Source organism: Ambystoma mexicanum, chromosome 9 (assembly GCF_040938575.1).
Source record: "Ambystoma mexicanum isolate Mex_15411 chromosome 9, UKY_AmexF1_1, whole genome shotgun sequence".
NCBI lineage: Eukaryota > Metazoa > Chordata > Amphibia > Caudata > Ambystomatidae > Ambystoma > Ambystoma mexicanum.
In genome coordinates this window covers 822,934,484-822,961,493 of record NC_090931.1, presented here as the reverse complement: position 1 = coordinate 822,961,493, position 27,010 = coordinate 822,934,484, and the positions used below count along the sequence as shown (strand labels likewise).

Below are 27,010 nucleotides of genomic sequence, written 5' to 3'. Positions count from 1 at the left end.
CCGCCCCCGCTCAAGATGGGTCTCCCTTCAGGTATTAAGGTAAAGGCTTTGTGGATCTTGGGTAGGAAGTAGGCTGTGGGCATGACTGGGCCATCTACAATAAGAAAGCGTTTTTCAACATCTGTAAGGAGGCCTCTGGTGTGCCATCTGGCCACGAGTTGGTTTACTGTTGCCCGAAGTATACCAATTGGATTCGAGGGCAAAGTTTCATAACAGCCAGGTAAGTTTAAATATTCAAGGCCCATGGCAATGTAGTCCTGCTTGTTCATTATTACCACGTTGCCACCTTTATCCGCCTCTTTGAAAATCAAGTTAGCATTAGAAGCCAATTTTAGCAAAGCTAATTGTTGTTGATGAGGTAAGTTGCGTTTACACCCTTTTTTAGTTTTGGTGGTGTCTTGCAATTTGTGTATGTCATTGATGACTGCTTGGTGAAATGTGTCAATTAAATTATCTTTCGGGAAAGTAGGCACAAATTTTGATTTGCTTGATAATTCCTTTATTTTCAAATTTTGCTGTTGTATACTGAGATCTTGCAGTAAGTCCATCACATTAACAGTTGAATCATGTTCACATTCATCCAGAGACATGAGAACATGTGTACTTAACATTGTCTGTAGTGTGACATCTGAGGGGTCAGGCTGGTGTGATTTAGATTTAAACTGCTTGACTTGTGTTGCAAAATATTTTTTCAGTTTTATTTTGCGAATACATTTGAACAGGTCAATCTGAATCTGAACGTAATCACTGCGGTTAGTGGGGGCGAACAAGAGTCCCTTGTTCAGGAGTAAACGTTCGTCTTTAGAGAGAGGGTAGTCACTCAAATTAGTGATCAGATCTATCTTGTCTGATTCCTGAGATTTTGCTGGTACAGTGACCGAGTTACTCTGCATTGTGGGGGCAGGGCGTTTGCGCTTGCGGGGTTGGCCGCCCCTTGTGCCCCGAGGCTTGGGTCTGGGATTGTGGTACTTGTGACTAATGGTGTTTGGAATCTGACTTTTTTCAAGGCCGCCAGTGCGGCTTGACGATTGCCTTTCTTGTAACGGCGAATCTGTTCTAAAAAAGGATTAGGTTGAGGTTGAGTAATGTGGGCACGGTTGCCATTGGAAGCCTCGGAGTCATCAGACAGGTTCAACTCAGTATGGCTAGGCCCCTCTGAGGGGTCTGAGTCTGTATCTACTTTATCACCATCACTATCAACTTCAGAACTTGCTGGTGAGGCGGCTGCACTGGTAGGACGTGAACGTGAAACTTCATCATATTTAGGTTGATATGTGTACACCCTGTTATCCCGATAGTCTCTATCATCAAGGGAAAATTTGCGTGATTTATGAAGTTTGACCTCATCTTGTGTCTTCGCAGTCGGGTATAGAGGGTTTTATAGTTTTTATCTATGGTTGCACTTGGTGCATCGAAATGTGCAATCTCATCTTTAAGTACATCAATTTGAATTACAATGTGATTATGTTCTCTGCTTGCATGCTCAATAAGAAGTTTGAGCATTGTATTTGAACTGGCAGATAGGTTCGCTTCCCAATCAGTTGCTAAATCATTATCAGCCGGGTCTTTGAGGTCTGGCAGAATTAGTATGTGTAGACCCCTAGGAATTTTGTTTTCTTTAAGATAATGGGTTAGGGTAGTTTTTTCCCAAAATTTGTTATCTCTCTAACGCTGAGGCGTTCTAATTTAATAAATTTGGATCGGAGGTCATCATTTTCAGATGTCAACCTTTTAAAGGGATTCAGGGTTGAGCCCTTCGGAGCAAATAATGCTTTGATATCATCCTCTCTAGTCAAAATATATTCTGCTGCTGTTGCCATGATGCTTATTTATTATTGAGTGAAAAAGGTCTGCAGCTGAGCCTCTGGGTCCCAAAGGTAAAGAAGCTAAGTTGGCAAGGGGGGAAAGCCGAGGTTCAGCGCAAGGGCCTGTTAAATTTGGGTATGGTGAAAGGTGCTGCAGGTGGATGCAGGGGGGGGTATTTGCCAAATCTACCGCCAGGTAAGTAGAATAAGATATGAGTTTTGCAATCACACTGCGCAACGACACTGATTAAGACCAAAATGGTATAATGATTTTTAATGAAAGCTGAAGTAGCCTGACACGTGTTTCGGGCACTTGCCCTTCCACTGAGGCTACAAGGTTTTTTGTACATGCAAAATAATGTAGTACAAAGCATTTGAACAATATCCATATGTAAAACCCAATGTAACAGGGCAACCAAAGAGAAAGGCCACAAAACAATTATTTTGGTCATTCATGGCACAGCATTGTACATTTCAGTTCATGGTGCCAAAGCAAAAAATTATTATAAACAATTTGGAAATGAAAAAAAACATCCATGTGTAACATGATTACAAAGAAATCCATACCATTTGTGTGTTCGGAATTCATCAGGTCAAATAGGGAGAGAGAAGCGGAAAATAAACAAGGTTTGTTAGCTTAGGGGTTCTTGGTGGGCCATACAAGTTGGAGGGACTAGGAATACATTTCAATCTTTTACCTGTAGTCAGGTTTGATTCAATTGAGAACTGTAATTAAATAAATAAACAAATTTGATTAACGCAATTCCATTTGCGGAACATCACCGAATAAAGGATGCTATTGCTGCAATACAAGCGAGAAAGGTTTGGCTTTCCACTTACCCAGATTATGGTAAGTGATTAGTTATCGATTTCTCTCGGGCTCCACTGTGAATTTAATTTAATAGGCGTGTTAGGCATGTGTTCCATTGCATATATAGAGCAATTGAACATAAATTATACATTGGCAAGTGCCAAACCGGTACCTGTAACTTGCAGTTGCAACAACATATAAAGTAGCGTTTCTGCGTTACAGCTTTGAAGAACAGGAAGGTTCCGAAAGCGATCGTATGTCGTGAGCCCAGCGGTGAGGTGAAGGGAGGGGGGAAGGGAAAAACACAAACAGACAGCGCAATTAGTAAAGGCTGCGTGTCTGTCAAGTTGACGGACGCATAATTCTGCAAGCGCAGCCACGCATGCTGATGCACAGACGTGTCTGCCAATATCCTTGGCAGCACGCGAGAGAGCCGGCAGGCTCCAGTTCGAACTGCAGCGGAGACGCTGGTAAGGCTCATACTTGCGCCCTAGAAGCCGCGAGGGTCTACGAGCGTCTTAATTAACTTGACAGACACGCAGCCTTTACTAATTGCGCTGTCTGTTTGTGTTTTTCCCTTCCCCCCTCCCTTCACCTCACCGCTGGGCTCACGACATACGATCGCTTTCGGAACCTTCCTGTTCTTCAAAGCTGTAACGCGGAAACGCTACTTTATATGTTGTTGCAACTGCAAGTGACAGGTACCGTTTTGGCACTTGCCAATGTATAATTTATGTTCAATTGCTCTATATATGCAATGGAACACATGCCTAACACGCCTATTAAATTAAATTCACAGTGGAGCCCGAAAGAAATCGATAACTAATCACTTACCATAATCTGGGTAAGTTGAAAGCCAAACCTTTCTCGCTTGTATTGCAGCAATAGCATCCTTTATTCGGTGATGTTCCGCAAATGGAATTGCGTTAATCAAATTTGTTTATTTATTTAATTACAGTTCTCAATTGAATCAAACCTGACTACAGGTAAAAGATTTAAATTTATTCCTAGTCCCTCCAACTTGTATGGCCCACCAAGAGCCCCTAAGCTAACAAACCTTGTTTATTTTCTGCTTCTCTCTCCCTATTTGACCTGATGAATTCCGAACACACAAATGGTATGGATTTCTTTGTAATCATGTTACACATGGATGTTTTTTTTCATTTCCAAATTGTTTATAATAATTTTTTGCTTTGGCACCATGAACTGAAATGTACAATGCCGTGCCATGAATGACCAAAATAATTGTTTTGTGGCCTTTCTCTTTGGTTGCCCTGTTACCTTGGGTTTTACATATGGATATTGTTCAAATGCTTTGTACTACATTATTTTGCATGTACGAAAAACCTTGTAGCCTCAGTGGAAGGGCAAGTGCCCGAAACACGTGTCAGGCTACTTCAGCTTTCATTAAAAATCATTATACCATTTTGGTCTTAATCAGTGTCGTTGCGCAGTGTGATTGCAAAACTCACATCTTGTAATATGTATGAAACACCACTGATATAAATAGTAAGATTTATGTAAGTTTTAAAGCTCTAATTGAAAGACAAATCTAATTGTAGCCTTTCTTTTATCTGCCCAAAAAAGGGCAACAACTGCATTTATTTATTTATTTAGACATTTGTATAGCGCACAAAGCCCAGGGGCATCTAGGCGCTTTAACTTATGAATTTGGTTACAGAAAGTGCTTACAGTGGTTACAAGCCAGGAAAGGATCTAGAAGGTACGCAGAATACAATCTAGGAAAGTCTCGCCTCTTGTTACGGGGAGCTACATCCAGAATACATTCAAAAGACATGATAGGTGCAGAATATATTGTCTGGGAAAAACTTGCCTCTTGTTACGGGGAGGTACATTCAAAGGATCTGATCGGTACAGATTATGTAGTCTGGGAAAAACGCACCTCTTGTTATGGGGAGCTACATATAGAGTACATTCAAAAGACATGATAGGTGCAGAATATATAGTCTGGGAAAAACTTGCCCACCGTTGAGGGGAGCTACATCCAGAATACATACAAAATGACATGATAGGTGCAAAGTATATAGCCTGAGCGAAAAGTCGCCTCTCTACAGACAGACAAATTGCACACGGTACGAGTACAGTAAGGACTAGATGCGCAGAAGAGGGTACATTGTCTGATATTACAGGGAACCACTTCAACAGTATACCGTTACAGAGGTCAAGGAGATGAAAGTTGGAAGTCCAAATGAGGGAGCCACCCCAGAGGCTCCATCAATAATATGCAGTTCTGATTGTTTAAGAGTGCAGTGAAGTCCAGATACACAACAAGTAGTGACTCCCGTTAGGTTGCAGGGGCCACTTCAGTACTGTGCAGATATGAATGAATCGATAAATACAACAGTAGTACAGCTTAGAATGCCATGATAAGAGGAGACTACGACGATAGTGTGCGTTTAACAGTTACACATAGGAGTATCAGGAAAAGGTTACAAAGCACGGTGCAGGAGTAGAGCAGGTACTCGGATAAGTACGCTATGGAGTGGGTAGCAAAATAGCAGAAACTTGAACTATGTTAGTGTGTGTGGTAGTTGCAGCTACGAGGCTGCCCGAGACACAAGGTACAGGAAGTGAAATGCATGCAACACGCGTGCAACATGGTGATCCGAGGCTCCCAGAAGATCCGTGCGAAAGGTTGGGAGTAAGATTAGTCCGAAGTGAGATACGGGCCAAAGAGGGGGGAGACTAGTAGCTTTAGAGGAGACTTGCGCAGAAGTACTTCAGGACTTATTAATGATCTGCCATAGTTCTGCATGCTCAATTTCTGTAATTGACAGCTTGTGCAATATTTATGGGTACAGTAGCTCATATTTGTTCTGCTTTCTGTGTGCTCCATTTGCCACTTGTAGATCCACACGCTGTGGGCATATCGCGTAATGTGAGGCTGCTGGGGTTCATTGCCCAGCGAAGTGTGGCATTGGCACTTCTTGCACCTGGCGCAGTAAACCATTGGGTGTGTGTCCCTTTGAGTAAGACGCACAGAGCTTTGGAATGCAATACATGCCAACATTCTTCAGGCCCTGAGAGGGAGATTACCCCACAGAAATCGGGAGAAGGTAATTTTCTCATAGGATTACATTGGCAATACATTTATTTTAGGCTACAGATGGTAAAAAATAGTGCAATTTTTATTTGCAAAATCGGGAGTCTCCCGCCTAAATCGGGAGGGTTGGCATGTATGTATGCTATCAATGGTCTAAGCAGTCCTGGTAGGAATAGTTGCCAGGACTCAGGAATAAAGAGGCTTCTTCTTCCAAATATAGCAGGCCAAACCTTGTCTGAAAAGGCCAATGCAGGGGGCAGCTCCAAGCAGGGTCGGATTGGCCCATCTGCCACCCGGCTGTGGCCGGGCTGAAATCATGTGTAATCCCTGGGGGCCGGTTTCTGCCCATGCCTGGGCCGGTTTGAAAAAATAATAATAATAATAAAGTTTGAAAAAGTTTTCTTTGATTTTTAAACAAACAAAAGGCACCCGCAACAGCATAATTCATCAAAGCAAGGTAACCCATGTTACCTTGCTTTGATGATTGATTTGCACGCATGATGTGTGCATCATAAATTATGATGCATGCATCATTCACATGCTGCTGCAGTATGCAGCCACCTTTGCACCAGACCAGCAGATTAACTTAACTGGACTGCTGTTAAATCTCAGTTACCAGTTTAATGGTATCCATTACAGAGTAGTTGCTCATTTTACTATAGCCGTTATGATAGCTCAGTTGGTTGAGCGCTCGCTGCTGCGATGTGTGTGTGTGATCTGCAGGTTGCAGGTTCGAAGGCCATCTCAGCCTTTCATCGTTCTGAGGTCGATAAATGAGTACCAACACAGGTTGGGTGATATTGTGTGCATATTTGTTCTATAAAAAAGAGCTTAAGCGTTATACAATAACATATTATCATTTGGCTTTGGAGGTCTGCATCTATTCATAGTAATTTGACAATATGGATCTATACACACACAGATATTAATGATACATATGGTGATCCATTCTTGTATGAAATGTATATCACATTAGTGAAATCAAAACCACATTTTTCGTAGTGTACTTAGGAACAATGCAATTTGATGCCATTTCCTGTTTTGTCAATGGGTGAAAGGTTGTGTTTCATCGCTTCCCGGGATGTCACTTTCGTGTGGCATCAAATTACATCACTTCCGGTGGTGTCATCTGAGGAGAAGGGTGGGTCACTGTTTTGAGGCGAGGGGTGGGACACTTTTTCTTGGGTGTCCGGGCCTATTTCTTGTCCCAGTCCGACCCTGGCTCCAAGAGACATGTAGAACATTGCCCGTTTCCCCTCGACATTTTAGGCACACATCAGTGGCATGAAAGTTAAACGTAAGCTCTTCTAACAGGTGTGCAGTAAAACTGCAATACATATTTGTAAAGCTTTTGAGAGGTATTAGCAGGGATTGTATTAGTTTGGATTTATGGAGATCATTTGCAGAGACAAGTGCTGTAGCCACATGTTCTCTGGTGTATCTGTCAAGCCCTCATTTATTTGTCACCCTGTATGCGGCATCTATAGGGTTGCATGTGTTAAAATTGCAGCAAAAAGGCTGTGGTTTTGCTGCCGCAATCCATATAATGGATGCGGGGGACACCCCTGCAAGCCCCGGACCCATTATACCATTTAAGGGGAATGGGGGACACCCCGCAACCCCCACTCCCCTTAAATAGTGTAATGGGGTACACCTTTAACGTTTCAAACCCAAGTATTTTTGCCGCGATTTTTTGTACAGGCGACATTTTTGCCACGATTGTATCACTGCATACCCTCTATAGTAACCGTTTCCACCGCACACAGATCTGAGTAGGAAATAAAGCACACAAAACAGAATACAAAAGATCTCACACTTCAGATTATGAAAGAAATAATAACAACAAAAAAAAGACAGTAAATTGACTTCTAAACGGAGCTCTGAATAGGGCAGACATAAAACAGTCTAATAATCGACACGAAAGAGACTAAGCGGACAGCCAAGAGAAATATTGAAAGAAGCACGATAATGACAATGATAAGAACCTGACTACAGTGGGGAGGAATGGAGGCAGTCTTGTGCATAATTGGAAAACGGGGAAAGAGCACGTGCAAATGCAGCGTGTTTTGCCTCTTTTTTTATTTGTATTTGGCAATTCATAAAAAGAGTGAAACGCTCGGTAGGTTGACACAATCATGCCAACTCTCAAAGGCCGGGGTGGGCTGCGTAATACAGATACAAACAGACCAGAACACACTAACTGCCCATGAGCACACCCGGCAGGACTTTGGCAAGGGCTAGCTAGAGTCCTCGCCACATGGGCGTGGGAGGAGGCTTTGTGTTACACAGAGTTTACTCATCTGGCTCTCTGCCAAAAAAGATCCCCTCCCCCGCCCCCGATGAGTGGCTCAGACTGTACATTAGCCCAGGGAGAGGGATGCGTCCCACCAGCATGAATGATAGAGACGCAAGGCCCTCGCCCTAGGGATCACGTGACCGCCGCCGGTCTGCGCAGACGCATTCTATGCTGCCCGCGAGGCTGCACGGAACTCTTTATAATGTAAAAGTGTGATTCACGTTCAAAAGCATGATTACTCCAAATGACTCCCGATTCCGTGACTGCTGGGAGCCGAGCACCACCACAATTCTGTGACGGCTGTTTTCTGCATTTTGCTGCGATGCTTGAAGTTTATTTTTTCCGAAGGATCACAAAGGATTCTCGTGCTTTTGAAAGAAATGTTGGCAGCATACACACCACTTCCCAAAAATACACTGGTTGTAAGGTATTTTTTGTAGGCAAACGTTTGTTGGCGAATGGATTTTAAACTGCAAGCATCGCAGCAAAATGCAGAAAACAGCCGTCACAGAATTGTGGTGGTGCTCGGCTCACAGCAGTCACGGAATCGGGAGTCATTTGGATTAATCATGCTTTTGAACGTGAATCACACTTTTACATTATAAAGGGTTCTGTGCAGCCTCGCGGGCAGCATAGAATGCGTCTGCGCAGACCGGCGGCAGTCACGTGATCCCTAGGGCGAGGGCCTTGCGTCTCTATCATTCATGCTGGTGGGACGCATCCCTCTCCCTGGGCTAATGTACAGTCTGAGCCACTCATCGGGGGCGGGGGAGAGGATCTTTTTTGGCAGAGAGCCAGATGAGTAAACTCTGTGTAACGCAAAGCCTCCTCCCACGCCCATGTGGCGAGGACTCTAGCCCTTGCCAAAGTCCTGCCGGGTGTGCTCATGGGCAGTTAGTGTGTTGTGGTATGTTTGTATCTGTATTAAGGACCCCACCCCGGCCTTTGAGAGTTGGCATGATTGTGTCAACCTACCGAGCGTTTCCCTCCTTTTATGAATTGCCAAATACAAATAAAAAAAGAGGCAAAACACGCTCTGTGCTTCTGATTGCCACTGTGTTTGCTTCATTGACTGCTTCCTTCTTGTCTGGTCCAATTAATGATGCGTTTTGACATTTGCTCCATTTGCACGTGGTCTTTCCCCGTTTTCCAATTATGCACAAGACTGCCTCCATTCCTCCCCACTGTAGTCAGGTTCTTATCATTGTCATTATCGTGCTTCTTTCAATATTTCTCTTGGCTGTCCGCTTAGTCTCTTTCGTGTCGATTATTAGATTTTGTTTATGTCTGCCCTATTCAGAGCTCCGTTTAGAAGTCAATTTACTGTCTTTTTTTGTTATTATTTCTTTCATAATCTGAAGTGTGAGATCTTTTGTATTCTGTTTTGTGTGCTTTATTTCCTACTCAGATCTGTATGCGGTGGAAACGGTTACTATAGAGGGTATGCAGTGATAAAATTGTGGCAAAAATGTCGCCTGTACAAAAAATTGTGGCAAAAATGCTGGGGTTTGACCCGTTAAAGGTGTACCCCATTACACTATTTAAGGGGAGTGGGGGTTGCGGGGTGTCCCCCATTCCCCTTAAATGGTATAATGGGTCCAGGGCTTGCAGGGGTGTCCCCCGCATCCTTTATATGGATTGTGGCGGCAAAACCACAGCCTTTTTGCCGCAATTTTAACACATGCAACCCTATAGATGCCGCATACAGGGTGACAAATAAATGAGGGCTTGACAGATATACCAGAGAACATGTGCCTACAGCACTCGTCTCTGCAAATGATCTCCATAAATCCAAACTAATACAATCCCTGCTAATATCTCTCAAAAGCTTTACAAATATGTATTGCAGTTTTACTGCACACTTGTTAGAAGAGCTTACGTTTAACTTTCATGCCACTGATGTGTGCCTAAAATGTCGATGGGAAACGGGCAATGTTCTACATGTCTCTTGGAGCCAGGGTCGGACTGGGACAAGAAATAGGACCGGACACCCAAGAAAAAGTGTCCCACCCCTCGCCTCAAAACAGTGACCCACCCTTCTCCTCACGACCCTTGACCTCTGATGACACCACCGGAAGTGATGTCATTTGACCCCACACGAAAGTGACATCCCGGGAAGCGATGAACCACAACCTTTCACCCATTGACAAAACAGGAAATGGCATCAAGTTGCATTGTTCCTAAGTACACTATGAAAAATATGGTTTTGATTTCACTAATGTGATATACATTTCATACAAGAATGGATCACCATATGTATCATTAATATCTGTGTGTATTGATCCATATTGTCAAATTACTATGAATAGGTGCAGACGTCCAAAGCCAAATGATAATATGTTATTGTATAGCACTCACGCTTAAGCTCTTTTTTATAGAACAAATATGCACACAATATCACCCAACCTGTGTTGGTACTCATTTATCGACCTCAGAACGATGAAAGGCTGAGATGGCCTTCGAACCTGCAACCTGCTGATCACACACACATCGCAGCAGCGAGCGCTCAACCAACTGAGCTATCATAACGGCTATAGTAAAATGAGCAACTACTCTGTAATGGATACAATTAAACTGGTAACTGAGATTTAACAGCAGACCAGTTAAGTTCATCTGCTGGTCTGGTGCAAAGGTGGCTGCATGCTGCAGCAGCATGTGAATGATGCATGCATCATAATTTATGATGCACACATCATGCGTGCAAATCAATCATCAAAGCAAGGTAACATGGGTTACCTTGCTTTGATGAATTATGCTGTTGCGGGTGCCTTTTGTTTGTTTAAAAATAAAAGAAAAGTTTTTCAAACTTTTTTATTATTATTTTTTCAAACCGGCCCAGGCGTGGGCAGAAACCGGCCCCCAGGGATTACACATGATTTCAGCCCGGCCACGGGCCGGGTGGCAGATGGGCCAATCCGACCCTGCTTGGAGCTGCTCCCTGCATTGGCCTTTTCAGACAAGGTTTGGCCTGCTATATTTGGAAGAAGAAGCCTCTTTATTCCTGAGTCCTGGCAACTATTCCTACCAGGACTGCTTAGACCATTGATAACTGGATTAGGAGGTGTGTGTGTGGATGGCATGTCTGATGGCCAAGTGGGTGGTGGCTTAGCGCTGGATTAAAGGTCCTCTTCATACAACAAAGGAGTGGTTCAAACGGTTCATTTAGTGCAATGGAAACCAGACATAACAGAGCAACATAAGTCATCCAAGGTAGGCCTAAAGACTAATGGCCCTGCCTATGTACATTCCTAAATGCACAATCTATTGTCTCCCTGAATGTTAATGACTTGTCGACTGTAGGCCCCTCCAGCGATTGAGTATTCTGTTAAATCCCATGGGCATATGTATTGATGGCTCTAAAACCTGTAATTGCCCTGCAAATCTGCTAACCTTTCAACCTCTTCCTTTATCCCGTTTAATAATTAATTACCACTCGCCTCTTTCATATTATGCATTGAAATATAATTGAATGTACATCCCTGATGTACTCTTAAATATGTCCGATTTTTCTGTCAACTCTTAGAGAAGGTCCAGATATCAGTGGAACAGCCTTTGCAAGTACTAAAGAATCTTTAATCTGCTATCCAACCTACTCATCCAAGTTAGGTTTGTCATTTCAAGCATGTGTGAGACTATGTTTCCTCTGGCAATATCCTGCAATAAGTGGAATGACCTCAGAGAAGTCCTTCCTAAGTTCCAAATTTGATCATTATTCAGCAAAGGATTTCTGCCTTTGCTATTTTCTGAAGGCCTTTCGATGCTTCGGACAGTGTTTTTGTGCACAAGCAAAATAATTAACCGAAGCATTTTCTTTTTGGGATGGTAAGGGCATAAATTAAAATATTAATATATGTTTTGAGTTCTTTTGTATGGGTGGGGACATTTTAATAAAGTGCTTTCAATTTCAAGAAGGCACGTGTCTTTTTGGGTTCCATGCGAAAAATGTCCCCAACAAAAAGGCAGTCATTACAAAAAGTCGCCGGGGAAAAGGCTGTGGTGATGACGCCGTCGTTATGGTGTTTTGTTTTGTAATGCCCCCCACATTCCATGTAATGGAAGCGGGGGACACCCCTGCATCCCTCAAACCCATTACACGTTTAAGGGGAGCATGGGACACCACTGCAACCCCTTCTCCCCTTGAACGTATAACGGGACTCAGCGACTATATGTGTAACGAGATAGCCTTTTCCCGGCGACCTTTTGTAATGACTGTCTTTTTGTTGGGGACATTTTCACTGGCTACGTCTTTTTGCTCACCTTTTTCAGAAAAGAACAAGTAAAAAATACATGTGAAAACATTTTCACATATTTAAACAAAACATTTCAACTTTGGCAATTGCCACCATCTTTTCCCTTCATCATACAGAAGGTTCTACCCATAAATACACAAACAAGGCCTAGCAGCCAGGCTTTTGTTCCATGATTCCTGCTACCCTGAACTATACTGTGCTCTGAGGACATTGCAATACAAATGCATTAAACAGGCAAATGTATTGAAATAATTCCAGAAAATTAAATGATGGTACAATCACGACCATATTAAAATAATATAGAAATCAATTTGAATTTTTTTTTTTAATTTAGTGAAACCATTCCAAACCTTATTTGCTTAGCTGACAGAAATGCAGCTGTAGTTCTTAAAATGTTTATTTAAAAAAACAAATTAAGTATTTTTGCCAATCGCTATTAGTGACCACCTTCCATTTCACCTCCTAACTTATTCCATCTCTGCCAACTGTGAGCCGCTTTATTGTACTGCACCTATGTGGGCATCCATTGGGAGCAAACAATCCCTCCCTCTCCCAAAAGATCATAGAAATGCAACCTCTTGCTTACCAGGACTCCAAATTCTCTGCCACAAAGTGTTTGGATTGTTCAATGTACTTCTTAGCATCCGGCAGTACGTCCATCAACCCCTTCCCCCACTCATGTGGGGGTTTACGGTTTACTGCGTAGCTGGTGAACAGCGCGGCAGCCAGAGACCCGAGGTAGCCAGTCGGGTGGTGATGGGTCATGCGCCCACTCTCAATGCTGACTTGGATCAGGTGATCCCGCTGCTCCGGACGTGGGAATCTCAGTCCGATGCACATGGCCCTCATCGCGGCACCGCATCCACCTTCGTACTTACTAAATGGAATCTTCCAGCCATTTGGGACATCCGGTTTTAAGATTGCTGCATTATGCATACAGGTGTCACCTGTTAAAAACAAAGAACGAATCAGAATCACACTTAGCAGCGAAAGCTTCATTGTCAGCTTCAGTTGCTCTAAAGACTTGCCCAATCAGAATTTTGCACGCCATTAGCAATGGTGCAAAAATTGCCCTGGTTCAAAAAAGGTTTTTTTTCAATGCATTTTTACACAAAGGCAATGTTTTTTCTAGTTGTAATAGGGGCACTTGGGCAAACAGCCAAAGAATAGGTTTTGTGCACTCGGAAGATTTTTACTCTAGTACCAATACCCCGCAATATTGCACTTTCACTGCTGCAAAGTTACTGTAATAGGAGCCCAGGTTTCAAAGGGGCCATTCGGTTATTTCATTTGCACTAACATGTCGAGCGTTCCCAAGGGTATCCAAAAGTACCGTTAAGACCTTATTCACGTGGAATGCAATACATCTGCCATACACAACATCCTCAATACATCTAGAGGAAAAATTGCTAACTTCCAGGCACTAGAAAGAGCCGCTCTCTATCTCCTATAAGAAATGTATTTTCAAACACTAGTGCATAGTGTGGCGAACAGAAAGGGTCAGTACATGATAGCACCATCTGTTAATCATTAACACATTGTTTTGTGGAAATCGTCCGTAGGTGGTTGTTTGTCTGATATTGATATAGTTAGTGAAATATTAATGTTTAATGGAGATAGAAAATGTCATTATAGTGGATCAGTTGAGTTGGGATGTCACAGTATAACTAACACTACCATTGTTCGGAATCCTTAAGTTTTGAAGGGCTTGGGAGGGACCCCATGTTTAGGTTTCCTTTCAAGAAATTGATTATTTTGTCTACAGAGAGCCTCATCACGAGTTGGGTGATATCCCGGCGATATTACACCGAGAGACCGCCCATGCTAATAGCGTTACCACCACCCGGCCCGGCGTTATTAGCGCCAGCTCAAGGGATAGGCGGTAATGGGTATTCCCCATTTGGTCATTAACACGCGCTAATAGCACCGGGAAATGGGCGTTAAATTGGCGTATTTACCACCAGCTTAGAGCTGGGGGTAAATGCTGCCAGACTCGTGATTGGGCGTAATAGCGTTACAGCTGCATTTAAGGGCTACCGCCCAACTCGTGATGTTGCCCAGAGTGTTTAGAGCTCGATCTATCTTGGCCCGCAGCTTGTTCCGGCAGACTGATGGCACCACAGCAGAAGAGACAAGCAGGAGGAAAATAAGGAGAACTAATAAATGCTTTTATTTGAAAGTGCATGTAGGGAATGAAATGCAATAGTTGCAAATTCTTTGCCCAATGACCCTAACGACATATTATCTATATATTTATTCACTGAGAAAGCTTTAGTAGAGATGAACCAACTACAGAAATGTATTGTATTTATTAAGTTTATATTACGCTTTACGCCAAAGCGCTTTACATTTCAACAACAAGAATACATAGGATAATAGAAACATAAAATTACAAGACATGGAACATGAAACAAACCATCAAAAACAGTATACAGAACAATTTACCGCGGATAATGTAAGAGGTATAGATCAGGGGATGGAAAGAGGGATGAAGTAAGGGAGGTCGGGGTAGGGAAGAAAGATGCGATTACAGGGGGAGGGGGAAGTATGAATGGGGAAGAAGGGAAGTTGTAGGGAGAAAGGATGGAAAGAGGGATGAAAGAGGGGATAGGAGAAATTAAAGAGGGATGTCAGGACGGGGGGTGAAGAAGAAAAGATGTCAAGGAGGCACGGAAGGAGGAGTACGAGGAAATGGAGCGGATAGAGAGAGAAAGAGAGTTCCAGTGCAGAGGGGCAAGGAGCTGAAAGGATCGGAAACGAGAAGAGGCACAAGGAGAGGGTGAAACGGTGAGTAGGAAGAGATCAGCAGACCGGAGGGAGTGAGAAGGAGTGTAGAAAGAAATGAGAGAGGAGAGGTAGGGGGGAGCGAGACCATGAAGAGATTTAAAAATGTGGCACTTAGACTTCCAAAAGCAACCGTAACTTGGCCTTCTCCATGCATTGCTCATGGTGGTAACGCGTTGTGCTCATTGTTATAGGAAATGGTTTCTTGAAATTAATCCTTCCCGTTCATTTAGGCTTTTTTGTGTGTTGGTCCTAAAATCAAAAGTCAAACTAAAGATAACAAGTCTAGTTAGTACTAGCTTTTCTTAGCTGTTTCGTTTCCTCTTGTCCTGTGGGGACATGCATAGCATCTGTGATATTTTGTAGCGTCATGAGCAGTGAGCGCATGGCAGTGGCCGAGTTATGGTGAAATCAAGTGTTTTTATATCACAGAAAGTTAACCATAATTGTAAAGTTTGTGTTTTTCAGGTTTGTCAATGATACCCACTGATGTTCCTATTGCCCGCTGGTCATGTCCCGTAGTCCTGCCCAGTGAATACTACCCATGCCCTGGGAACCTCAAAGAGGCAAATTGTGCTTGGAAACGATTCTTTCAGCCATCACTGGGTACCTGAAAGACACCCAATGTTCCCATTGGGCATGGTACTGGAGCCATGTCCAGTTGAAACTGGGCACTTGGCCATGCCCCAGTCATCTACAAGACACCATGTGCCCACTCAGCCTGACCTGCACCCATGTCAGTAGACACTTTTCCAGGGACAGAACTGTGTCTCGGGCACCTCAGAAAGACCCAGTGTGTTCAATGAGCATGGCATGCGGCCATGCATTCAGCCCTCAAGGAGACTCTGCATGCCCCCTTCTTCACAGAATTTGATTTAAATCTCATTTTAAATTAATTCAGTAGTTTATTGAGTATTGTGAAGTAGTGCTGTAGTGTGGTGTAGTGTAGTCTGAGTTAAGGTTTATGTTGTTGAGTGTTGGACTTTGCATTTGGAAATAATTTGTTTGGGCAAAGTATTTAGGCATTTATATTGGCATTCCCAATGTTTGTTGAATTCCCAGGTTTATAGCTAGTATGATGAAGTGCCCTGCCCGGTGACCGTGATAGCGAACAATCCCAGGGCACACATGCATATCCCAGTAGAACCAACAGGACAAGTAGGTGAGTGTTGAAAAGCAGTGGTTACACAGAGCTGGTGTCACCAGCACATGTGGCTCTGCCTGCACAGGTGAAGAAACCACTCTTAAATCTGCAAAGAGAGGGACATGAGCCTGGCAGAAGATCCAGAAGGGAATACACCCGGCCCAAGCCCCCCTTCAAACCTGGAATAGGAAGCATATGATCCAACGCCCATGCGAGCAACCTAAACAGGAAGATGAGTTAGGAACTCCAGGATCAGCAGACACGGGAGATCCCCTCAGGCCCAGAGAACTACTACAACTCCCAAGCAACTTATACCAAGTCTAAACACCGAATCGCTTTCCCCCAAAGCAAGCCTGGAAGGCAGGGCCAAGGTCCTAATGGGAATCCACAGCCAGAATCTGTAAGAAGTACAAAGAAAGAGTTTAGTGAGAGTTGGAGGAAGGAGTGTGGAAGCAGCTGGAGGAGATTGAAGAAGGATGTGGGAGAGGATGAGCTGGAGATGGCCCTAGTGGAGACTGGTGAGTGTAAGGAGATGGAGGTTGAAAATACATTGGAGGAGGATGGGAAAGTGCAAGGAAAGATGTCAAAACAATCCAAGGAGTTAGTGGAGGCGTCAGGTGGTTGGTGGTTAAGATATAAAGGAGGAGACATAAGATTTGTTTTGGGGCAGGGTAGAACATTTTTGGGAGAAGAGAGACGGCTAGTAAAGGGGGGGAATGGGAGGGGTTAGGATAAGAGATCAAGGTGTTGAAGAATGAGAGAGTCATCACAATGCCATAGGATGGAAACCAAAGAGTTGGAGAAAAGCTCTAAAGCCAAGGCATTGAAGAGGTTGTGGTGAAGACAAATAACTAATGAGATCACAGTAGGCAGGAGAAGGGTAAGGCTCAAAGGAGTGAAGGATAGACACAGACTAAAGATGAGGCAGATGTAGAAAGAGACAAACAGTGTTTGAGGAAAAAGAGCGAACATGACAAGAGAAATAAAGATTGTGTGTGGGAACTGATATGAGGAATAGAAGGAGGAGATGCCAAGAAGGTAACTGGAGGAGAGAGCAAGAAGGTTGAGGAGGCACTTAGTGAGGACACAGTTAGAGAAGACAAGGTCACTACTGGCTTTACCCTGATTCAAGAAGTCTAGAGCAGGGGGCACCAGCTTCCAATACTTAGCCCCAAAACATTGGAATTCTCTTCCACTCACCATTAAAAATCAGGAAACCCTTACGGGTTTCCAAAAGATTCTGAAAACCTGGTTATTCAACCAATACCAATAACCTAGGCACTTCTGCACTCGGTAAACCTGGTTTACGACCTTCACCTACTGTATATACTACTATGATTTCTTTTTATTTTTTATTATGTACCGTACTGCCAATTTAACTATGCCCCATTCATTGTATGTATATTGTATATTGTATATTGCAAGCTGTCTGTAACCTCGCCGTAATACCTAAGGGTCTGGGCGAGTAACAAATGTAATAAATAAAATAAATAAATAAGGTGGTTGTGGAGAAGATCAACAACAAATACAGAAAAAAAGGGGCCCAATCTTGGATGCAACTGGTTGTAACATACAATCCAGAGTTAGAATCTCTCTGCAGGATTGCTTAGGAGCTGCAACCCATTCTGCAACAAGATGAATGACTGCATGATGTTTTCCCTGAGGTGCCACTCATTGCCTTCAGACAACCAGCCAATCTCAAAGAAATGATGATGAAAATCAAGTTGCATCCACATTGCAAAGAAAATGGAACAATGCCATACAAAAACAAAAGATGCTTAACCTGTCCACTTATCTACAGTTCAGGTACAATCCAGACACCCCACACTGGGCAGGATTACAAAATTACAGAAAGTTTCACATGTGCATTTAACAATGTTGTGTATCTGATTATGTATATGAAATGCCACAGGGAGGGGCTGCTAAGCTGGGGAAACTGGGCAGCAACTACATAAGCGGATGACTCTCCACAGGCAAAATGTTAGTTAGCGGAGAAGAGACGCACCCATCAGCGAGCACTTTTTGGAACCAAATCACACCCTTGATGACTTTAAAATTGCAGTGCTAAAAGGTAACAGAAAATGCACGAAAAACAAATTAATACAAATGCATGCAGATTTTCAGTATCCTGGAAGATGGTTTGAACAGGCATCGCGGCTTCATGATCACTATCCCAAATAACAAATTCCTATTCTTAGCACCCATACAGAACCAGAGGGCCAAACAGATAGACCTGTTATTTCTAATAACATTTTCTATGGCTCTTTACTGACACTTGACTGACCCATCCCCAGCACCATCTACATCTCTGAGGCAATGTTCTGTTGCTGGACTAACTCCTACCTAAGCCTTCCCACATCCCAGCACTTAAAAAGCCCTTTCCCGCAAGCTTTCCACAAGCAGCTGAGTGCGTCCGTTCCATGTCAGACAGTTTTTTTTCTCACTTAAATGTAGAGAAGCACACTAAATACAATATTATCCTTTTCACACCAGCCTTCACAAGCCAAAGGCTCAAAACAAGGCTGATGGTGCCCCCTCCCCATTGGCCTGCTAGAAGGACAAGCCCAACACTTGGATGACCGTGCCACCACCAATCTCGCTAAGGGCTCAGAGAAATGGCTCGCTCCATTTCTGTCTGGTCAGCCTTTTAAATGCAATACTGACTAGCTTTGTTTCCTAGGTCAAGCTTAAATGCAGGTGGTCATAGTGGGCAGCAGGCTCAGTGTATATGGACAAACATTTGACCCAGGCTCAAAACGCATCGGCTTTAGGTAGGTTTGCACCTGCCATGACTGGCACTACCCCATCCCTCCATGCCTCTCCAAGAGCAGCACAGCAGATTTTCTTTCTCTTGCCCGCTTGCATGTCATTTACAGTGCCTCATTTAAATCTTTCAGCCTGGAATGCATGGGGAACAACGGAAGCATAAGATGCTTTGTGAAGTCAACACACATCGGAAACAGACACAAACAGATAAGACATTCCAGAAGATAATCCTTAAACTGTCTTCAGCCTTGTCCACTTTACATGTTCCCCAATTATGTTTCTTTTGGTCTCACTAGGGGGCCACAGCTTTGAGTTGTGGCCACTATACCGGTCTCTCATGCCCACTAACATGGGCACCTCCAAATAGCATTTTTTATTTACACTTTCCGTTATTCGGATAGCCACAGCCATTTCCCACCTATCTCTCGCACTGAACAAAAAAAAACAAATGGCCACATTTTATTTGGGGAAACCCTCTATCCTACAAACCACCATGGGATATAGTTCTATAATTTAGGGGGAAGCAGGGCCCGTGCGTACAATTTTGTCTGCAGAATTTCAACCAAAACCGTTGTACGAGTCAAATGTTATTAGCAAATAATTTTTCAGATTTCTTATGGTACGCAACATACACCTTAACAATAGGGCAGCGAGCACTGCACTATAATATATTCACTGAAAAAAGTTTAGTTAAAGAGTAGTTAAGTTGAGCAGATTTAATGCAACAAAACCGCACCACGGACAAGCCAGAGAGCCCTTGGCACTTTGGAAAAAGTCAGAGTGAGGGGGACCCAGAAAAGAGGCCTCTACCCGAATGTAAATTGCCTCACTGTTGGTCTCCGGTCATACTCTAAACAAGACAATCTCTCTGGGGAAAGAAAACAAATGTTTTCCATCTACCTTCCTTCCCAATTCTCCCGAATAGGTTAGTGCCTTAAGAGCTCAGAGCTTTTTAGTGCCCTCTATTGTATCGGAAGGACCTCAGACTTGCCAATTATTAAGAATGTCCATGAGCATCAGCCTCCTTACATCCGAGGCCTTCTGATCAATGCCAGATCAGCCGGGGCTCAGCGTGATACATTTATTTTAGTTTTGAGCTGAAAAAGAGCCTGATTTTTTGTGTATTATAGAGACGTGGTTCTCTGCTGCTTCTGAGTCTGATATTGTTCAGATGTTGCACGCTAATTATATGATTAAAAGGCTAGATCACCCCAGTTCTACTAGGGGAGGCGGTCTAGTCTTGGTATATCATGGTTCTTTAAAATGCAGAGTGATTTCTTTTTCTCATAAACTTGCATGTGAGCTCTTTTTAGTTCACTTCCACCTTTCTCCTAATGTCTCTATTCATACTGTGACGAATCAACTTCCGGGGCACCAGTGGTCCAGGGATGAATATCGGTTTCTAAACCATCAATCAACCCCACACCTCTAGTACACCAGAACGGATCCGAACAGATTGGAATACATGTAAATTATAAGATATCCTTGTCCAATTTTGGTAACATGGACGGAACGGCAGGCTTATCTACACAAGGTCGTGGATCGTTGGCTAGTTGCAACACATCGAAAATACAATTATTACCCAATGATAAAATGGACTGTTCAGTCAAGGTTGTATCTACTTTATTATTACTGCAACAGACAGTTCTAGCACACTACAATTACGACCCACACTGTAAAGGAACACAGAGGCAGAGTTTCACGAAGGAAAGGGTTGCACTCTGGATACTGACAGGAGGGTAGTTGGTAAAGTAATCAGTCTTACAGTTCAAGGTTATTTGGTTTCACATCAAAAGGGCAAAGGGTTGTAACTCTCTCTAGGGGCCTTCAGAGAAGGACCAGGGTGGGCAGAACCACAGTTTACCTGGTGCTGAAGAGGTTCTTGGTGCTCGACAGCGTCAAGGAAGTTCCAGGTCGCTTTGCAGCCCGTGAGATAGAGTTAGTGGTGCGAGATAGCTGCGGGTACCAGGCGGCAGGCAGTTCGGCAAGCGAAGCTGGGTGGACGTCTGCAGACTGTTCGGCATGGTGGCTCAGGGCCAAGAATCATTGTCTCTGTGCTAGTTGGTGGATTTAGAATGCTGGTCGAGGCGTCTCGGACGGCTCTGGATACTGCGCGGGACAACAGTCAGCGGTGCAGCCGGATGTGGTTTGAGGACTCGACTGTCTCGAAATTGTTCTTAAAAAGATGGACGCTGGATGATGCCTGTGTGGCACTCCTCTTAGCTTTTTTGCTGGGCTCGTGTAATTTCAAAGAGGACGTCCCAAAGCTCAGGAGGGTGTGGAGCGGTACTAGACCCCCTCAAACTGAATGCAGACAACATAATAGGCTGTTCAATGGTTCCATTATTGCAAAAATCAGAATCATAGCACTTTTAGTTTTTGATAAAGAGTGCATGGTGGGCGACATATTTTTTAGGGTCAGAATGACCCAGCAAGTGGAGGGTGTCTCAGGTATTACACGCACATCATGAATATGTAAACCTATAATCCCCTTTTTAGTTGGTAAACCTGCTACAATTGTGCTAGCAGTCAACACATAGGAGGTACATTCCGGATCATATATTAGAAAGGTGGCCTCCAAAGGAGGTCTTGCTTACATGTCTAGGACCCAAGTTATTCTAACTTTCACATTGTCCTTTTCTGGAATAAAAATGGGAATTCCTTTGAAGGTAAACAAAATGTTTCAAATGTTTGATTGATTGATTGATTTTGGCATTTCTAAAGTGCAACGTTCGCCCAAAAGCCTCTTGGTGCTAGAGAGTGAGAGGACCATTCATATGAAAACCAGAAGAGAAGCCAACAGCTAGAACAAAAGTGTCTTAATCGCCTTCCTGAAGGCCATATGATTCGAAAGTTTCTTTATGGAAGTTGGAAGATCGTTCCATAGTCTGGCTGCAGCCACGGAAAAGGCTCTACCGCCAATCCTAAGGAGGCACAATGAGCATGTCAGTAGATGCTAAGCGAAGTTGGCGATTAGGGTGATAGCGCACACATTTAGCCTGTAGAAATTCCGCGCCTAGATCATGAGTAGCTCTATGCACTATGCATAAGGCCTTAAATCTTATACGCTGGCTAACAGGTAGCCAGTGTAGTGAGCGCAAGACTTGAGATATGTGGGCTTCATAAGGAGTGCCAGTTGCCATCCAAGCCGCCAGATTTTGCAAGCATTTTAGTCTTTAGATAAGGCCCTTGGGTTGCGATAAATACAAAGAGTTGCAATAATCTAGCCGGGATAAAATCAGCGCTGCTACCACAGGAGGGCGAAGGGGTGCAGGAATCAAGGGAAGAACCCTTTTCAAAATTCTCCGCTGGAAGTGCCCCGCCTGACATAGAGTTGCGACCTGATTAGCCATTGAGAGAGAAGCTGATAGTACTACACCCAGATATTTTACTTTACCCACAGGAGACGGAAGAGCACCAAGAGATCGGGGCCAGAAGGAGGAAATCCAAAGTGAAGGGTCTGGTGGGTACCCAACCACCAGGACCTCTCTCTTGTCTCTGTTCAGTTTGCACCAGTTGTGGTTCATCCATTCACTCACGGCCACCAGGCAACCCCGCAGGCACAACGACATCTCAGCCTGATCCACATCTAATCGGATCAGGATCTGAGTCTCGTCAGCATACGAGTAACACCTGACGCCATAGGAGCGGATGAGACTCACAAGTGCCCAAATATAGATGTTAAATAAGATCAGAGACAAGGAGGAGCCCTGTGGGACACTGCACGTGAGGAGGCAGATAGAAACGGAGGCATGGAGAGGGTCTAGGTACGATCTGCCAGGAACGAGGAGAACCAAGCTAGTACCTGGCCAGATATGCCTATCTGGGCCAGTCGAGACAACAGATGGGGTTGTCGACAGTGTCGAAAGCCGCTGACAGATCTAACAATATCAGGGCTCCAACACCCCCGGACTCTACCAGCCTGGACATATCATCCTGGACGGCGACCAGTACACTCTCCGTTCCTCGACCAGGTCTGAAACTGGCTTTTTCCGGGTCCAGAAGGTGGGAAGATTCAAGAAATGATGAGAGAAGAGGTGATAGCAAGGATTCAACTAGTTTAGAGAGAAAAGGAAGAAAAGAAATAGACCGGAAATGAGCTAGAATGGTAGGGTCAAGTGATGGCTTTTTTAAAAAGAGGGACACCTCTAGCCGCTTTAAGTTCAGGCGGAACCAACCCAGATTGACAGGAGTTGTTCACAGCAGCTGTGAGTACTGTCAAAAGGTCCGTGGAGATTGTCTTCATGATGTCGATCGGGATGGCATCTGAGGGGGAACACAATTTAATCTTTTGAATTGCTGCTAGAACGTTATCCTCTGTGAGCAGGGAAAAGGAGGACCATTCTGCAGTCAGCAGTAGGCGCCAGAAGATCGACAAGATTGTTATGAGTAGGAGAGATCTCTTTAGTGCTTGTGGTGGTGCAACGAATGTAACTGATCTTTGTTATGAAAAATTGGGATAAATCGTCGCATAATTCTTCCGTAGGTCTAACCTTTGCTGTTAGAGCATCCGAAGATGAAAGTGACTTAACAACTGAGAACAGCGCTTTTGGTTTGCATAGAGCAGCTCTGATCTTCTGGGAGAGAAATAAGGTTTTGGTGGCCACAATGTCTGCATGATAAGCTGTGAGGCATGCCTTATAAAGTTCCCTATACGTACGGTCATAGGATTTCCGCCAATTGTGCTCGGCTTGTCTTACTTTCAACCTAGTGTTTTTAAGTTGGTCCGAGTACCACGGTTCAGAGGGCAGTCTGCATGGTTGTACAAATCTCAAGGGCGGGATTTTGTCAGCTGCCTCACCCAGAATGTGGGACAGTCGTGACAGAGATATGGGATGGGTGGTACAGTTAGCAGTAACTAATGAGACTAGGCCTTGGGTATCTGCATTGCGCCAAGAGCGAAGCCAGACTTTGGGTACCACAGGTTTAGCAGGGGGGCCTGTATCTCTAAGCAGAGAGGTTATAAGAAAATGGTCAGACCATAGGGCAGGTTCTGTAGATTCAAAAGTCAGCAGGGGTTTACTAGAAAAAAATCAGATCTAATGTGTTGCCCAGATTGTGTGTGGGGCACTTTACTAACCGATGTAAATTTAAATCAAGTAGACTCTCGTAAATAGAGTTCATGATAGGGAACCTGGGGAGGTTACATTTTAAACTGAGGTCACCTAGGATTATCATGTGACTGTGGCGAATTTGCAGTTCAGCTATTTAATCAAGAAACAGCTCACCAAAGTTCCCTAGGGAGCCAGGAGGGTGGTATATAAGAATGAAATGGCATGAGTATGTTGGAGACAGAATGCACTTAAAAAGGAGTGCTTCCATATCGAGTGCATGTGGACTGTTAACCTCAGTGAAATTCAACTCAGACCTATACATTACTGCAATCCAACCTCCACGTTGCGTGGGAGGATGGTTTACATGAATTAGATGATAGTCCGGCGGAATAGCTTGGACTAGAGCAGGTGCAGAGCTAGGCATCAGCCATGTCTCAGTCAGGCAAAGCCATCTTTGCATATTTTAATATTGGTTTGTGTTTTACCTTATTGTGTACGCTGCCGTGTATTTGCAGAAATTGTATCAGTCCTCTGATAACGCATAGTTACTTCTGAGGAGGTTTAGTCCTCTTTCTATGCTCTCGGTAAGGCGGTCCTTGCATCACTTCCACCCCGACATCGTCATTAATGTGCCGTGCCGAACGCCCGCATGGCGGCGCTCACCGTCAGCGCGCCTAAGGCGCGCTTAAGGCAAGCCCGTCTGTGCCCGTACGTCCTGGCTAAACACTGTTGCAGCAAGCCTCAGCTGTTACTGCTTGCTCCTAAAAGTACCATCCTCCCTTATGGGTGGAATAATGCCCCTGAGGCTACTCTGCCTGCTATAGGGGAGATACCGGCTCACTTAGGAAGTGCTACCTCTCTCCCTTCTTCTTCACTATTGTTACTGAATACGTTCTCAATACCGGCGCATACAGAGGAAATACATCCTCTTGACCGATCAACGCCCTCCATTGCTTTGCCTGTTAACTGTTTATCCTCATGACTAAGTGGAAGAATTGGTTAAAAATAAATAAACTATCTCTAGTGTGAGTATAATGTCTACGAGGAAATGTAATTATAAATGGCAAAGTCTATCTAAAAGTATTATAACTGATTTCCTATGACTCGTGTAGCTGTCAAAGCCCTTTGTGTATTTCTGTCTGGAAGTTCCATCCATAACTGGTGTTAGGCTCAGGCCGGGATGCCTCTTTGTTCTCTGCTGGGAAGGCCTGACAACTTCCAGGAGGACAGGACGCGTCCACGGGGTGGGAAAGGGCGGTGAGGGTAGTGAGGATTTCTGCCACCACAACACAGAAGTCACACCATTGGGATATTCACTGGATCCTTTTGAAATCAGGCAGACAGGAGGGTGTGTATAGTGCAGCTTAGGAGAGGGACGGAACCATGCAGAAGGGTCCTGCTATCTTGAAAATGGTTCTATGTTCTTTCATAGTTGGGCAGTATTACGACTGCCTTTTAAACATGTATGGAATTTTGAAAAATGTCATCAAATTATTTTTTATTTTTTGGGGGTATTTACACCCCCCCACAGCCCTCGTCCCACGCCTATTTCTAACTATTCCCGACCCCTCCAATCCCTTATCTACCCTTTCCCACCCCCCCAAAAACCTTAATGACGTTTACGTAATTTTATTCACGTTCAAAAGGCAGTCGTAATACTGCCTGACAATGAAACAACGGTATACACTTGAAAATGCCTCGGCCACGCCTCCATCCTCTGAACCCTCCTAACTTCTTGTAGACAAGGCACTGTGGAAGGTGACATCAGAGGGCAAACCCCTTGTTTCACCATCAAGGAATGCCACTTTACAGGAGGCTTGGAATGGGTCAATCCACTGTGACAACACGCCGATTTAGGTGGGTGAGGCCACGCTGTTAATTGAATCATCATTGAATGACCTACTGTTGGAAAAGGCCTGCCTACTGCCTGGACACTGGTGCCCAGTACTCTGCCTGCTAAGGTTCTAGCTGAGAAGGACAGAAGATAACTCACGGTTCCTCAGAGATCGAGGGAGGGGTCTCATTCCACCCCAAGGAAGACACAAATGTATTTAACAGTGGTTCTGTCCCCCTGACCTTTTTCACAGGCCCTAATGATAAAGACCCCATTGTATACCGTAAAGACATATTCCTGAAATTGAACTTTCCACAAAGACTATTTGCCTGCATACCCCTGTCTTCATACCTAGTTTCCCCTTTTCATTCAAACGTCTGCCTATTAGATATATTTTATTACATGGGTGTGTTGGAGTTCTTATTAGTTTGACTGTCCTTTTAGTTAATTAAAGCCTTATTTTTAAGGAACCTTGATTAGACATTTCTTTTAGTTTTGTACTTGTCCTACTATTGCTGTTTAGAGGTTTCCATGCTGGCTCAGAAGCCCTTGAACAGTATAGCCTGCCCTCTGTCCATGATACCTTAAAGAGGCAAAGGAGGTTTACTATTCATGTTGTACCTGTTTCACCTTTATGCTCGAGATGACTCCTTGTTTAATAGTAGTGTGGGGCAGAGTAGGAGTTTAGAAATCACTACGTACCCCGTTCACCTCAAGAACAGTAGTCAATTTGTCTTCTTTTACAGATTCTAAACATACATACAGACAGGATCCAAACTGATGTTCCTGTATTTATAAGTCAATATTAAGAAATACGGCATGCCAGCGGCCCTCTAAATAATTAACAATCCATAGAACTATAGTTGTTACATGTTAGAAACAGGGATGAACCAGGGGTGGACTGGGAACTAAAAGAGGCCCTGGAAATAATTACTGGGGACCAAAAGAGGCCCAGGAAATAATGTTAAAAGTGGCCCCATATGACACATTTTCAGCAAGCCCAATGCTTTTCCTCTGGAAAATTTTGAAATACCACAGAAAAGAGGCCAAGAGTGGAGAGGCCCACGGGAAATCTCCAGAGTTCCCTATAGGCCAGTCCACCCCTGGGATGAACACCACCACGACATATAATTGTTGAACCAAAGTAGGACATGTTTTTGCATTATGATTCATATGAAACATGCTTGCGCAGGAATGGTTTG

General features: G+C 43.9%; 1 protein-coding gene across 2 annotated transcripts in view; it reads right to left on the bottom strand.

The window, feature by feature from the left end:
* The window catches only part of ADPRH (ADP-ribosylarginine hydrolase), a 76,343-nt gene that overhangs the window by 6,087 nt on the left and 43,246 nt on the right, over positions 1-27,010 (bottom strand). For both annotated transcript variants that reach the window (XM_069615839.1, XM_069615840.1), the window contains one exon: positions 12,813-13,173. In XM_069615839.1, the coding sequence (XP_069471940.1) occupies positions 12,813-13,173 (361 nt within the window). The remainder of the gene's footprint in view (positions 1-12,812; positions 13,174-27,010) is intronic.